Genomic DNA, 14,912 nt, shown 5'->3' on the forward strand with positions numbered 1-14,912 from the left:
TTCCTTGTGATGGGTTTGAACATGCTCCTTTAGCTCGGAGAAGTTTATTATTACTGACCTTCTGAAGCCTACTTCTATCAACTTGCCAAAGTCATTCTCTGTCCAGCTTTGTTCGTTTGCTGGTGAGGAGCTGCAGTCCTTTGGAGGAGAAGAAGCACTCTGGTTTTTAGAATTTTCAGCTTTTCTGCTCTGTGGTTTTATTTACCTTTGGTCTTTGATGTTGGTGACCTACAGATGGGGTTTGGTGTAGATGTCATTTTTGTTGATGTTGATGGTATTCCTTTCTGTTTGTTAATTTTTCTTCTAATAGTCAGATCCCTCAGCTGCAGGTCTGTTGGAGTTTGCTGGAGGTCCACTCCAGACCCTGTTTGCCTGGGTATCACCAGTGGATGCTGCAGAACAGCAAATATTGCTGGCTGATCTTTCCTCTGGAAGTTTTATCCCAGAGGGGCACCCAACCGTATGAGGTGTCTGTCAGCCTCTACTGGGAGGTGTCTCCCAGTTAGGCTACAGGGGTCATGGACCCATTCTCAGAGCTCAAACGCCATGCTGGGAGAACCACTGCTCTCTTCAGAGCTGTCAGACAGGGACATTTAAGTCTGCAGAAGTTTCTGCTTCCTTTGTTCAGCTATGCCCTGGCCACAGAGGTGGAGTCTGTAGAGGAAGCAGGCCTTGCTGAGCTGCGGTGGGCTCCACCCAGTTCGAGGTTCCCAGCCGTTTTGTTTACCTACTCAAGCCTCAGCAATGGTGGACATCCCTCCCCCGACCAGGCTGCAGCCTCGCAAGTTGATCTCAGATTGCTGCGCTAGCAGTGAGCAAGGCTCCGTGGGTGTAGGACCTGCTGAGCCAGGAACGGGAGAAAATCTCCTGGTCTGCCACTTGCTAAGACTGTGAGAAAAGTGCAGTATTTGGGCGGGAGTGTTCCATTTTTCCAGGTACAGTTTGTCTCAGCTTCCCTTGGCTAGGAAAGGGAAATCCCTCTATCCCTTGGGCTTCCTGGGTGAGGTGATGCCCCGTCCGGCTTCAGCTCATCCTCCGATTGCTGCACCCACTGTCCAACCAGTCCCTGTGAGATGAACCAGGTACCTCAGTTGGAAATGCAGAAATCACCCGTCTTCTGTGTCGATCACACTGGGAGCTGCAGACTGGAGCTGTTCCTATTCGGCTATCTTCCACTTTCATTCTTTCTACTCTATTTCTATTCTTGTTTAAAATGTGTCCTATTGGTTCATTGAATATTAATAAACCCCTTATGTTGAACTTTTACATAAATGGTATCTGTCACATGTTACACACTCAATTAAATTGAATAGAATTCCTACACCAAGCAATCAGTGAGCTGTACAACCAAATGCAAAGAAGAAACCAACAAAAATAAAACTCTGGTAACATTCATTAGTTCAAGCACACACCTACACATACACACAAACCACTTGCTTCTGGCCTCAAGATTAGCTCTGGTTTCATTCTACCTTTTGCCCATTAAGATATGATCTTTCAGTCTTTTCTCAACCCTTCTCCCACTCAGAGTCTAACTTGTTTTAAGTTGTCTCCTAAACTAGTTCTCCCTCTTAGCCAAAACCCCAGAATATACAAAAGGAGAAAAGGGAAATCATAGATTGAGAAGCAGTAAATACAGAGTTTGCACTCTACTTTCCCCATCTCATGGGTCCTTTATTTCCTGAGATATTTTCTTGCTGGGGACATCGGCAGGTGTCAGAGACTATGTGACTGATACTATCCCTAGTTGCCACTATTTAAAACGAAAAGTGCAGTGTCATAGGGTTCCAAGATAGTGATTACAGGTGGATATATGTATAGGCACAAAGTAGATGTCTTTTAACTATGACCAATTTTTTTGTTTTTGTCTGTTTGCTTTTAATTTTTTTTAGAGGTAGGGTCTTACTTTGTTGGTGAGGCTGGAGTGTAGTGGTGTGATTATAGCTCACAGCAGCCTGGAACTCATGGGCACAAATTATCCTCTGGCCTCAGCCTCCTAAGCAGCTGAACTACAGGCATGCACCACAGTGCCAAGCTAATTTTTTATTTTTTGTAGAAACAGGGTCTAACTATGTTGCCCAGGTTGGTCTCAAACTCCTGGCCTCAAGCGATCCTCCTGCCTTAGCCTCCCAAGGCATTGGGATTAGTTGTGAGCCAGCACACATACCCTACGATCTGTTTTAGGCTGAATGTCGCTTTCTAAGACAATGAGATTCTGTTCAATCAATCACTTCATGCATTAGCAATATTAAACCAAACACTTATATGAGCTTCATAACTCTATATTACTTCTTCAAGACCTTTTTTTTGAGTCTGAGTCTATCTAGATGCCAAATAGTGAAAACCCTGTAAAACAGTGAAAAGTGAGGCATTATGTTTGACATCAATAGTAGAAAACAAAGATGGGGAAAAACTTGTTTCAACTTAATGTAAGGCATACTCCATTTCTGTTATTGGTAAATTCCAGTATACCTCTTCATGAAAGCTTCAACGTTTGTTTTAGATCACCTAGTTCTAATGTGGTGATTTTGTAGTTTCATATGTAATTTATTATTCTTACATTATTTTTCCTTTCAAGGAAAAAACTAGAATAAATAGTAAAAAATATTGATTCTGCTTATGTGATTTGCAGAATTTCTTTGGCCCTGAGTTTGTGAAAATGACAATTGAACCATTTATATCTTTGGATTTGCCACGGTCTATTCTTGTAAGTAATAAAACCAATTTGTGTCACTCTTAGAAAATAATTTCAGTAGTGTTAAAAACCAGTTAAAATTCTTATAATGCTTATTTTAATAAATGCCGTTTATTTTTTCAATTGTAGACTAAGAAAGGGAAGAATGAGGATAACCGAAGGAAAGTAAACATAATGCTTCTGAACGGGCAAAGACTGGAACTGACCTGTGATACCAAAACTATATGTAAAGATGTGTTTGATATGGTTGTGGCACATATTGGCTTAGTAGAGCATCATTTGTTTGCTTTAGCTACCCTCAAAGGTACCAAGACATTTTATATTCAGAGTACAGTATAGAAATTTAGCAACAAGCAGACTTCCTATGTTTGTTACCATGCCTGACCTCATTTTGACAATTAGTAACTAAATGAACTAGTCAGTAGAAGTGAGTTAGGAACTCCCTTTCTTCTCCCAGCTACTTTCATTGTTTTAATAGTTATGTTTGTTAGGCACCTTCTGTATCTGACTGGGAAGATTTTTTTATTTTTTGCTATGGTTACATAAAAATATTTTTAAATTATATTTTAGGGACCATTTTATATGTTAATGGTCTACATGTGTACTCTAGAAATTAGTATCCTAATATGAGCCTGAATGTATAGCAAGACCTTATTTCTGAATTTCCACATCAATTTATTTAGTCTACTATCCTAAAATCACAGTGACTTTTTAAAATGTCAATTGATGGCTAAAAATTAGTTATTTCACATATCTTTTAAATATTGTATCCACTTAAACCCATGATGTTCACAACCACAGTGGTCCAAGACACAGCTTCAGTAGAAACTTCTCCTATTTATCAATTAGAGTTGCCATAGCAGTAAGAAACATTTTGGAATTCATCTCCTTTTTAAATAAATCATTATATTTATAAATTACTCTTTAATATTTCAGATTCCTGTTTACCTCAAAATTTAACTTGGAAAGCTTAGACAACAAAGTACCATAAATGACAATTGACAGGTTAAAGGATCCTAAAACTCTATAAGCTCTTAATATCTTCTGTATCCTAAAAGAAATATTTCCCTCAATATAGCTTATTGAATTATTGTGCCTTAAAAATGAATAATTTATGCTGTAGACTCATACAATAAATAGTCAATTAGTACCTACTGATGTTCTATCACTTTACTAGTTTCACTTTTAGACTAATCAGTCAATATTGTCTACATGAAGCTGATTCAGTTCATCCAAATATCTGTTTATACTATACCTAATTTCTTATAGATTCTGGTGAAATCAAATTGTATTGAATAATTCTTTTATTTGTAGAGAGTAAATAATAGTTAACTAATGACATTAAAAAATAAAATGATAAATGTCATTCCTTCTAGGTTTCAGCTGGTAGCTCAATAATAGTATACTAGCTAATATTTATTAAATGTTTACCATGTACTGTGTGCTTTAACAAGTGTTTTTATTCATTATGTCATTTGATCCTTATAACAATGCTGTAAAGCAAGAATTCCCACTATCCTGATCTTAAAGCCAAGAAAACTGATGTCTAGAGAGGTAAAATAATATATTCAGTGTCATACGGATAGTAAATGTTGTGACCAGGTGTTGAATCTAGGACTGTATGTCCTTAGAGCCGCCATTCTTAAAAGAGTGGGCCATATTGCCTCCCATCTAAATGGAGTGTCTCAGAGCTCCCTGCCACATTTTTAACAGTCTTGTATTTATATTCTCATATGATACTCTTTTATGCAAGTCTGACCAAAAAGTGAAGAAATCGGAAGAAAACACTAAAGTATTTTTTTATTTTATCTGAATATTTTTCTCATTCTGTTTTAGATAATGAATATTTCTTTGTTGATCCTGACTTAAAATTAACCAAAGTGGCCCCAGAGGGATGGAAAGAAGAACCAAAGAAAAAGACCAAAGCCACTGTTAATTTTACTTTGTTTTTCAGAATTAAATTTTTTATGGATGATGTTAGTCTAATGCAGTGAGTACACAAGAGTTTCTCTTTTGCTCTTTTTGGACACTGGTCTTTTGACCCTTTAGCTTACTGATACTGAATTACTTGATTCCAATCAATGATAATGTCTGCTTTATCATAAAAGTAATATTTCTTTCAACACAGTTTATTTAATCCTTATGCCTTAAAAGCTTAATAATAAGCTTAGTAATAAACTCATGGAAATTAACCTTACATGCCTATAATAAAAACCACCCCAGTATTCAAAATGAAAGGCCAAGATGTCTGTGTGTGTTTGTTTTTTCAGACATACTCTGACGTGTCATCAGTATTACCTTCAGCTTCGAAAAGATATTTTGGAGGAAAGGATGCACTGTGATGATGAGACTTCCTTATTACTGGCATCCTTGGCTCTCCAGGCTGAGTATGGAGATTATCAACCAGAGGTAGGATTTGTGTTTTTTTCCAGGACCATTTTTGTTTGGTGTTGTTACCTTTAACATAGTTAATGACTAAACCTGATTCAGGTGTTTGATGTTTAGATCTGAAGATTTTTGAGGCTTCTTTGGTTCCTCAAAATGACCAAGCACTCCATGTATATCAATTATATAAAGTCATGAAGTGTGGGATTTTTTTTTCCTGTTTAAAGTTATCCTGTTTTGGAGTTTAGGGATATCTACCACTTACTCCTTCTCCTGAGTTCTAACCTATAGAGACTATACACAGGAGTTATTAGTCAAATATAAATTAAAAGGATCTCCTGCCTTCCACATGATGGGCTGGCAGCCTGGCAGAGCTTACTGTGTGGAGAACTCACAGTATACTTAAAGCCTGATGTTTCTAAATAAAATTGATCTAAGAGGAAGCAAGGGGCTAGAAGCTGTGCTGCTGGAGCAGCATCCTTCACAACGTTCATCCTAAACTAGAGTGATATGAGGCCCTTGAATGTCACACTTCTCAAGCTTGCTAATCAGTTCAGTCATTTTATCTCACTGAATAAAAAAGAAAGACTGATGCATTTCTTCTAAAACTCATTCCTCAGAGAGAGAGGTAGAAATAGAAGTACTTCATCTCTTAGCCAAAGCAAGAACTTTAAGATAGAAGGAAGAGGGTTTACTCCAATAAAAGGCAAACAATTGCTTATGAAAACATTCTTTTATCTAGGTTCATGGTGTGTCTTACTTTAGAATGGAGCACTATTTGCCCGCCAGAGTGATGGAGAAACTTGATTTATCCTATATCAAAGAAGAGTTACCCAAATTGCATAATACCTATGTGGGAGCTTCTGAAAAAGAGACAGAGTTAGAATTTTTAAAGGTAAGCATCCAAGATTACAAATGATAAGCTTTGTATCTTTTCCAAGTAAGCAAGAAGTGTTAGAGGACACATATCTAAGAGTTCAAGTGCCAATAACTGATACTGTGCATAATCTCATCTCATTGCTGGCCAAAATTATGGTATTTTAATTCTCATTTTGTAAAAGAGGGAAATGAGGCTCAAAGAGGAAATGTAATGTTCCCAGAGATATGGGGCAGATATGATTTGAACCCATGTCTATCTGGCTGTTAATCCCATGCTTTTATCTTATTCCATACTCAAAATCAAAATACATTATACAGAAGAAACAAATGAATTTGGTGAATGGCTTGATATGAGAGGCAAGTTCATACTGATTCTAGAATTGCTTGTTTTGCTTTTTCTCAAAAGGCTTAAAATTCAATTACATCCTTTAAAAATGGTCTTCCCACTAAATGCCAATTAATGTAGATAGGGGTAAAGAGTCACAAAAATTGACTTACTAGTTTACAGTTCTATTAGTTCTACAGTCTATTAGACCTATAACCAGCTTTCTATATGACCTTAGATAAATAGTATATTTATGATCAAGAAAAATAGTATTATGTAAACTTCCAATGCAAATAGCAAATATAAGATAGTGTTCTGTTGAAAAGACAAATTTTCAGAACATTCTTCTGTTTTAGCTTCCTAGGATGTAACAGTATGCCTTCCATTCGCTGCTGCATATAGAAAGAAATCAAGTTTACCAGCCCTGTGAAAATTTATGAAGGGATTTTATTCACAGACTTACATTACCTTTAATCTAGTGTTCATGGAAAGAAAGAAAGGCAAGATGGTTTTTTCTGTTTGAGTCCAAATTTAAAGATATTAAATTATGGACTTATACTTTTCTTAGTTATTACATTTTTATACTTGTAGAAAGTAAGATGTTACATTATAATTTTATTAATAAAGGTAGAAGGCAGATTGGCACAGTGAAAAGAATTTGCGTGAGGATTTGCAGACAGACAGTCTTGCATTTGAATTCTTATTTCAACTAGCTGAGTGACCTTGAACAATGTGTTTAACTTCTCTAAGTCTCAGTTTTCTCCTTGTAAATAGCATGCCTAAGGAATATTAGGTTGCCCTACTCCTTCTAATAATATATTCTGTTACTTCATTTCCCTTTAACTTTAGTATCTTTCTTCTAACTTAAGAAGTTTTATCTTGTTAACACAACCTTCTAAGGCTACACTTTTGCTGTATATTATGTTGTTTTTGAAATATCTTTCGTAAATCTGCTTTATTGAAGTATAATTTATATACAATAAAATTTACCATTTTTAAGTGTTTGGTGAGTTTTTAAAATATATGTGCATTTGAGCTGGGTGTAGTTAGGGATGCATGCCTGTAATCCCAGCTGGTTGGGAGGCTGATGTAGGATCACTTGAGCCTGGGAGTTTGAGGCTGCAGTAAGCTTTGATCTTGTCACTGGGTTCCAGCCTAAGTAACAGAACAAGACCCCATCTCAAATAAAATAAAATAAAAAATAAAATAAAAGTAAAAAATTAGTATAATAAAATGTGAAAATATGTATACAGTTCAGCAATCACCTCCACAGTCTTGAGAACAAGGGTTAACAAACTGTGGCCTGCCTGTTTTGTAAATAGTTTTATTGGAACTAGTCCATACTCATTTCTTTATATATCATCTATGTCTGCATTCATACTATAACAGCAAAGTCCAGTCATTACAATAAAGATCATATGACCCACAAAGCCTGAAATATTTACTATCTGGCCCTTTACAGAAAAAGTTTACCAACTCCTGATATAGCACATTTCGAATACATAAAGCTCCCTCTTGTCTCTTTATAGTCAGTCCCCTCCCTCTACCTGTAATCCTTAGCAACTACTGATCTGCTATTACCATAGTGTTTTTTTTTCTAGAATGTCATGTAAAAAATAATATAATATACAGTCTTTTATGTATGGCTTCTTTCACTTAGAATAATACTTTTTTTTGTTTCTGAGACAGAGTCTCACTCTGTTGCCAGGTAGGAGTGCAGTGGCATGATCTCGGCTCACTGCAACCTCTGCCTCCCGGGTTCAAACATTCTCCTGCCTCAGCCTCTCAAGTAGCTGGGACTACAGGCACATGCCACCACGCTCGGCTAATTTTTTATATTTTTAGCAGAGACATGGTTTCACCATGTTAGCCAGGATGGTCTCGATCTCTTGACCTTGTGATCCGCCCACCTCGGCCTCCCAAAGTGCTGGGATACAGGTGTGAGCTACTGTGCCTGGCCTAGAAAAATACTTTTAAGATTCATCCATGGTGTGGTATATATCAGTAGTTTCTTTTCTTTTTTTTTTTTCTGAGTAGTTTTTCTGTGTGCAGATACATAATTTGCTTATTCTTTTCATTAGTTGATAGATATAAAGCTGTTATAAACATTCCAGTTCACATTTTTCTGTGAACACAGTTTTTATTTCTCCTGAGTAAATATCTAGCAGTAGGATTGCTGGGACCTATGGCAAGTGCATGTTTAACTTTGTAAGAAACTTCCAAACTGTTTTCCAAAATCATTGTACAATTTTACAGTCCTACCAACACTGTGTGAATTTCAGTTGCTCCACATCCTTGACAACACTTGGTAGTTTCAGTCTTTTTCACTTTAACATTTGAAATAGGTGAATAGTGGTATATTATTATGGTTTTAATTTGTACTTCCCTCATTACTATTTATGTTGACCAATCTTTTCATGTGTTTATTTGCCATTTATATATCATCTTTATTGATGTGTCAAATAAAACTTTTTACCCCCTTTTGTAACTGGTTATATGTTTCCTTACTGTTAAGAAGTACATGTTCTTTAAATATTCTGGATACAAGTCTTTTATCAGATATGTGGGTTTTACATATATTTATTTACTCCTAGTCTGTGGCTTGCCTTACATTTTCTTAACATTGACTCTTTTTTTTAAGAGTCTCACTCTGTTGCCCAGGCTGGTATTCAGTGGTGCGATCTTGGCTCACTGCAGCCTCCACCTCCCAGGCTCAAGTGATGCTTCTTCCTCAGCCTCCTGAGTAGCTGGGATTATAGATGTGCACCACCATACCTGGCTAATTTTTGTATTTTTCATAGGGACAGGATTTTGTCATGATGGCCAGGCTGGTCTCAAACTCCTAGCCTGAAGTAATCTGCCTGCCTTGGCCTCCCAAAGTGCTGAGATTACAGGCATAAGCCACTGTGCCAGCCAACATTAACTCTTGATGAGCAAGTTTTCAATGTTAATGAAGTTTCCAATTTTTTTTATTTTCTAGTTTATGGTTTTTGTGTTCCATCTAAGAAATTTTTGCCCAACCCAGGGTCACAGACACCTTCTAAGTTTTATGCTTTTAGTGCCTGTATTTAGGTCTGTGGTCCATTTTTGGTTAAATTTCATATGTAGGGTGAAGTAAGGGTTGAAATTCATTTTTTTAGCATGTGGATATACAGTTGTCCCAGTAACCTTTGTTTAAAAGATTATCCTTTCCACATTAAACTACATTGATATAGTATGTTAGTCCTTTTTCACACTGCTGATAAAGACATATACCCAAGACTGGGCAATTTACAAAAGAAACAGGTTTAATGGACTTATGGTTCCATGTGGCTGGGGAGGCCTCACAATCACGGTGGAAGGTCTCACATGGCAGCAGACAAGAGAAGAGAGCTTGCACAGGGAAACTCCCCTCCTTAAAACCATCAGATCTCGTGAGACTTACTCACTATCATGAGAACAGCATGGGAAAGACCTGTCCCCATGATTCACTTACCTCCCACTGGGTCCCTCCCACAACATGTGGAAATTCAAGATGAGATTTGGGTGGGGACACAGCCAAACCATATTCCACTTCTGGCCCCTCCCAAATCTCATGTCCTCACATTTCAAAACCAATCATGCCTTCCCAACAGTTCTCCAAAGTCTTAATTCATTTCAGCATTAACCCAAAAGTCCACAGTCCAAAGTCTCATCTGAGATAAGGCAAGTCCCTTCTGCCTATGAGCCTGCAAAATCAAAAGCAAGTTAGTTACTTCCTAGGTACAATGGGGGTTACAGGCATTGGGTAAATACAGCCATTCCAAATGGGAGAAATTAGCCAAAACAAAGGGGCTATACAGGTCCCACGCAAGTCTGAAATCCTGCAGGGCAGGCAAACCTTAAAGCTGCAAAATGATCTCCTTTGACTGCATGTCTCACATCCGGGTCAAGCTGATGCAAGAGGTGGGCTCCCAAGGTCTTGGGCAGCTCTGCCCCTGTGTCTTTGTAGGGTATAGACCCCTCCTGGCTGGTTTCATGGGCTGGTGTTGAGTATCTGTGGCTTTTCCAGGTGCATGGTGCAAGCTGTCGTTGGATCTACCATTCTGGGGTCTGGAGGACAGTGGCCCTCTTCTCACAGCTCCACTAAGTGGTGCTCCAGTTGGCACTCTGTGTGCAGGCTCCAACACCACATTTCCCTTCCCGACTGCCCTATCACAGGTTCTCCATTAGGGCCCTGCCCCTGCAGCAAACTTCTCCCTGGGATCCAGGCATTTCCATACATCCTCTGAAATCTAGGCGAAGGTTCCCAAACCTCAGTTCTTGACTTCTCTGCACTCACAGGCTCAACATCATGTGGAAGCTGCCAAGGCTTGGGGCTTCCAGCCTCTGAAACAACAGCCTGAGCTGTACCTTGGCCCCTTTTAGTCACAGCTGGAGTGGCTGGGACACAGGGCACGAAGTCCCTAGACTCTACACAGCAGAGGGACCCTGGGCCCGGCCCACAAAACCATTTTTTCCTCCTAAACCTCCAGGCCTGCAATGGGAGGGGCTGCTGCAAAGGTCTCTTACATGCCCTGGAAACCTTTTCCCCATTGTCTTGGTGATTAACATTTGGCTCCTTGTTACTTATGTAAATTTCTGCAGCCAGCTTGAATTTTGCCTCAGAAAATGGAATTTTCTTTCTATCACATTGTCAGGCTGCACATTTTCCAAACTGTTATGCCCTGTTTCCCTTTTAAAACTGAATGCCTTTAACAGCACCCAAGTCACATATTGAATGCTTTGCTACTTAGAAATTTCTTCCACTAGATACCCTAAATCATCTCTCTCAAGTTCAAAGTTCCACAAATCTCTAGGGAAAGGGCAAAATGCTGCCAATCTCTTTGCAAAAAAAGAAAAAAAAGAAAAAAATAACAAGAGTCACCTCTGCTCCAGTTCCCAACAAGTTCCCAACAAGTTCCTCATCTCCATCTGAGACCACCTCAGCCTGGACCTTATTGTTCATATCACTATCAGCATTTTTGTCAAAGCCATTCAACTAGTCTTTAGAAAGTTCCAAACTTTCCCACATTTTCCTGTCTTCTTCTGAGCCCTCCAAACTGTTTCAGCCTCTGCCTGTTACCCAGTTCCAAAGTCACTTCCACATCTTCAGGTATCTTTTCAGCCATGCCCACTCTACTGGTACCAATCTACTGTATTAGTCCATTTTCACGCTGCTGATAAAGACATACCTGAGACAGGGCAATTTGCAAAAGAGAGAGCTTTAATGGACTTACAGTTCCATGTGACTGAGGAGGCCTCACAATCATGGCAGAAGGTGAAAGGCATGTCTCACATGGAGGCAGACAAGAGAAGAGAGCTTGTACAGAGAAACTCCCCTTTTAAAACCATCAGATCTTATGAGACTTATTCACTGTCACAAGAACAACACAGGAAAGACCTGCCCCCATGATTCAGTTACCTCTCAGTGGGTCTCTCCCATAACATGTGGGAATTCAAGATGAGATTTGTGGGGGGACACAGCCAAACCATATCATACAGCTTCAATATCTTTATGTCACCATTTACCAAAGTGTATTGCTATGGTATGGTATTATTCCAACAGGTCTGCCAAAGACTGACAGAATATGGAGTTCATTTTCACCGAGTGCACCCTGAGAAGAAGTCACAAACAGGAATATTGCTTGGAGTCTGTTCTAAAGGTGTCCTTGTGTTTGAAGTTCACAATGGAGTGCGCACATTGGTCCTTCGCTTTCCATGGAGGGAAACCAAGAAAATATCTTTTTCTGTATGTCCATTTAACCTCTTTTCATTATATTTTCAAATGATATTACCAACTTCCAATGTAACATATTAACAGACTTTCCTTAGACTCTGCCATTCAGTGGGGATAATACATCTTAATACTATTTAACTCTTCCTTTGTAGTTGTGGAAATTATTATTGAGATTTTATTTATGTCTGGTTTTTTCAACAGGTGACTTTTAAGATTATTACACATTCCTGGCTGGTTATATGCTCAATTAACTTTAGTTAAATTACAACCAAGTTGAATTCTCTGAATAAGTCAGAATTTATTCTAGGGTTGTAACTTCTCACATGGAGAAATCCTCCTAATGTTTTTAAGAAAGATAGTTATCTTAACCCTAGTGAACCTTGTCTGGCCCAATAGTAAACCCCCTCGTAGCAACTGTTATTTGAATTTCAGAGGTACGGAGACTTACTGGATTTTATGAACTAGTCCCAGGACTTTCCGCAATTTTAGATTTTTAGTGTACAGCTCTCTATAAAGTTAGAAAATGATTTTTAGAAAATAATATGTTTGTGGAAGATAGTTAGTGATAAAGGCATATTTTGATTTTGGACCTAGTTGGGACACCTGAACATTAAAGTTCCATTGGCAGACTTCAGAGATGAATAAAAAATATTAATATGTTCAGGTGTTTGTTTTCCTAGTGCTATTCAGGAACTACTGATACCTTTAGTTCATCTTTAGGCTAAAGTATAGTCTCAGCAAAACAGTATTTATAAAGTTACCAAGGTCTTGATGGATCTGGATAATCTTCAACCCTGAGACCATTCCTAGACCTAATGGTTAGTTGATTGACTTCCTCTGAAACCAAGAGATGTCACTAAGATTGCCAGATAATATGTTCTCCAGACCACCCACATCTTCTCAAGATTGTCAGGACCAAGAAATTACCTGGGTTTAACTTACCTTCCCCCAGTGGAAATGCTGGCAGAGCCCATGTCTGAAGGAAACCTTAGATTGATTAATTATAAATCCAGTTTTGGACCGTTTTGAAAAGGTGACAAGTCAAATAATCACACAGCAGTCAACTCTATGTAATTTGCCAAGCTACCACACTAACCCACATATATAGAATGAGCTGTGATTAGTTCATTTTTAAAGATTTGTGGGAATAGAGAATAGTTCGCATTCCCGTGGAAATTATTCCTATATTTAATAGCATTCATTTTTCCTGAAGTTCTTTCTCTAACACAAAACTCTATTTTTTTTAACTCTCCTTTTTTCTTCTACTAACCTCTGGGGAAGTGAAAAAGTTACCATTTGGTCTTCTCATATCTCACAACTGTGTTCTCTCAAGCACATTTCTTATCCAGTCCATCCATTAACACTTGGAGAGAATCAAATATTCTTTGTATGTGTTTCAAAACTATACATCTTTCTTACATATTAAATCATCTATACTATCACTTTTCATAATTAATATGAACCTCTAACCTATCTCTGGCGTTTTTTGTGTGTGATATTTGCTGCCTTTGGGTGTTTTATTATAGGTAGTGGTTCTGTAGTTCTTTTGACTGATCAACTAAGAAGATTCTTTCTTTCATGTTTATGCTTGAATCAGTGAGAGAGTTTTACAACTATGGAGTTCAGTGTCTTTGCAAATTCCTTGACAGTGGTTAAGTGGCATGTTTGTTAGGGGAAAAAAAATGTTCTCCAAGTATTTGAAGAGTTACCAGGTATACTACTGATAATGAAGATACTAGTTTGTTGCTACTGTATCTTTAGCTCCTCTCTAATACTTACTAATTTCTGTTTCTAACAAAGAAAACAGGTTTAATCCTGGAGCTTTCACTAGCAACAATATCTAGCTAGAATTTAACAATGTTGTTCTATTTCTAAAATTTCTTTGAATTTATATAAGTAAGAAAAGTCCATTGAAAAATTTATAAATAACCAAGGCTAGAAATTGTAAAGATGACAGGATTGAAGTCTGGGTAATACTCTGTTATTACAACTTTTGAAAGCCTACTAAATTTGGCTTTTACATGCCTATTTCCGTATTTGAAGTAAAGACAAGGGACATGAAGTAGAATAATCTGCACAGTAGCCAAGAGCTAGAGTACAGTCTAACTGGACTTAAGTGGTTCTCCAGAGACATTAGTCTTAGATCCCCGACATGTTGAACACTGGTCTCTTAAGGCATGGGTCACCAGCAAGCCTTACCATATAGGTCACAAATTGGAGTATGCTCTCTTCCACAAAAGACATTCAGTTTTCAAGAAATTTCAGAGTGATAAAACTGATTTGATGATTCTCCTACTTTCCCTATATTTGGCACAAATCACCATCTCTAAATATCAATGTGTTTTATCTCTCAACCCAGCAGTTATGTTACCAGTACCTTTCCATCTCACATTTTCTTTAATTTTCCACAACTTCTATTCAGCCTTTATGCCACCCAGACTCTACTTGACTGAATCCCGGCTCTTATCATTATATATTAATAAAAAAATTATTGTTAAACTTTCATTTTCTTTTATCCAATAGAGTAGAACACATATTTATTATTTCCTTTTCAAACAGTTTTGGTGTTTGTAAACATTACCATAAATTCAAAATATCAATAATCTTATCAAAGGAATGTGTTTCGCTTGTTAATGACTGATATATACAATCTAGATTTAGGCTACAATTTCTGAAAGTGGCAAACGATGTTAATTTATTTCTTGCATTTGTTTATAATAATACAGTCATGTGCCATGTAATGATTTTTCAGTCAACAACTGACCACAAGCAATGGTGGTCCCATAAGATTATAATGTTGTATCTTTACCACACCTTTTCTGTGTTTAGATGTATACTACACAAACAATTGCCTACAGTATTTAGTACAGTAGCATGCTGTACAGGTTTGA

At 37.6% G+C, this 14,912-nt stretch overlaps 1 protein-coding gene across 30 annotated transcripts in view; it reads left to right on the forward strand.

Moving 5' to 3' along the window:
* PTPN13 (protein tyrosine phosphatase non-receptor type 13) overlaps positions 1 to 14,912 on the forward strand; it is a 221,028-nt gene that overhangs the window by 134,838 nt on the left and 71,278 nt on the right. For all 30 annotated transcript variants that reach the window (XM_016951818.4, XM_063808928.1, XM_063808927.1 and 27 more), the window contains 6 exons: positions 2,633 to 2,707; positions 2,825 to 2,999; positions 4,532 to 4,685; positions 4,966 to 5,104; positions 5,823 to 5,975; positions 11,851 to 12,033. In XM_016951818.4, the coding sequence (XP_016807307.1) occupies positions 2,633 to 2,707; positions 2,825 to 2,999; positions 4,532 to 4,685; positions 4,966 to 5,104; positions 5,823 to 5,975; positions 11,851 to 12,033 (879 nt within the window). The remainder of the gene's footprint in view (positions 1 to 2,632; positions 2,708 to 2,824; positions 3,000 to 4,531; positions 4,686 to 4,965; positions 5,105 to 5,822; positions 5,976 to 11,850; positions 12,034 to 14,912) is intronic.

Source organism: Pan troglodytes, chromosome 3 (genome assembly GCF_028858775.2).
Source record: "Pan troglodytes isolate AG18354 chromosome 3, NHGRI_mPanTro3-v2.0_pri, whole genome shotgun sequence".
In the NCBI taxonomy this organism is placed as follows: domain Eukaryota; kingdom Metazoa; phylum Chordata; class Mammalia; order Primates; family Hominidae; genus Pan; species Pan troglodytes.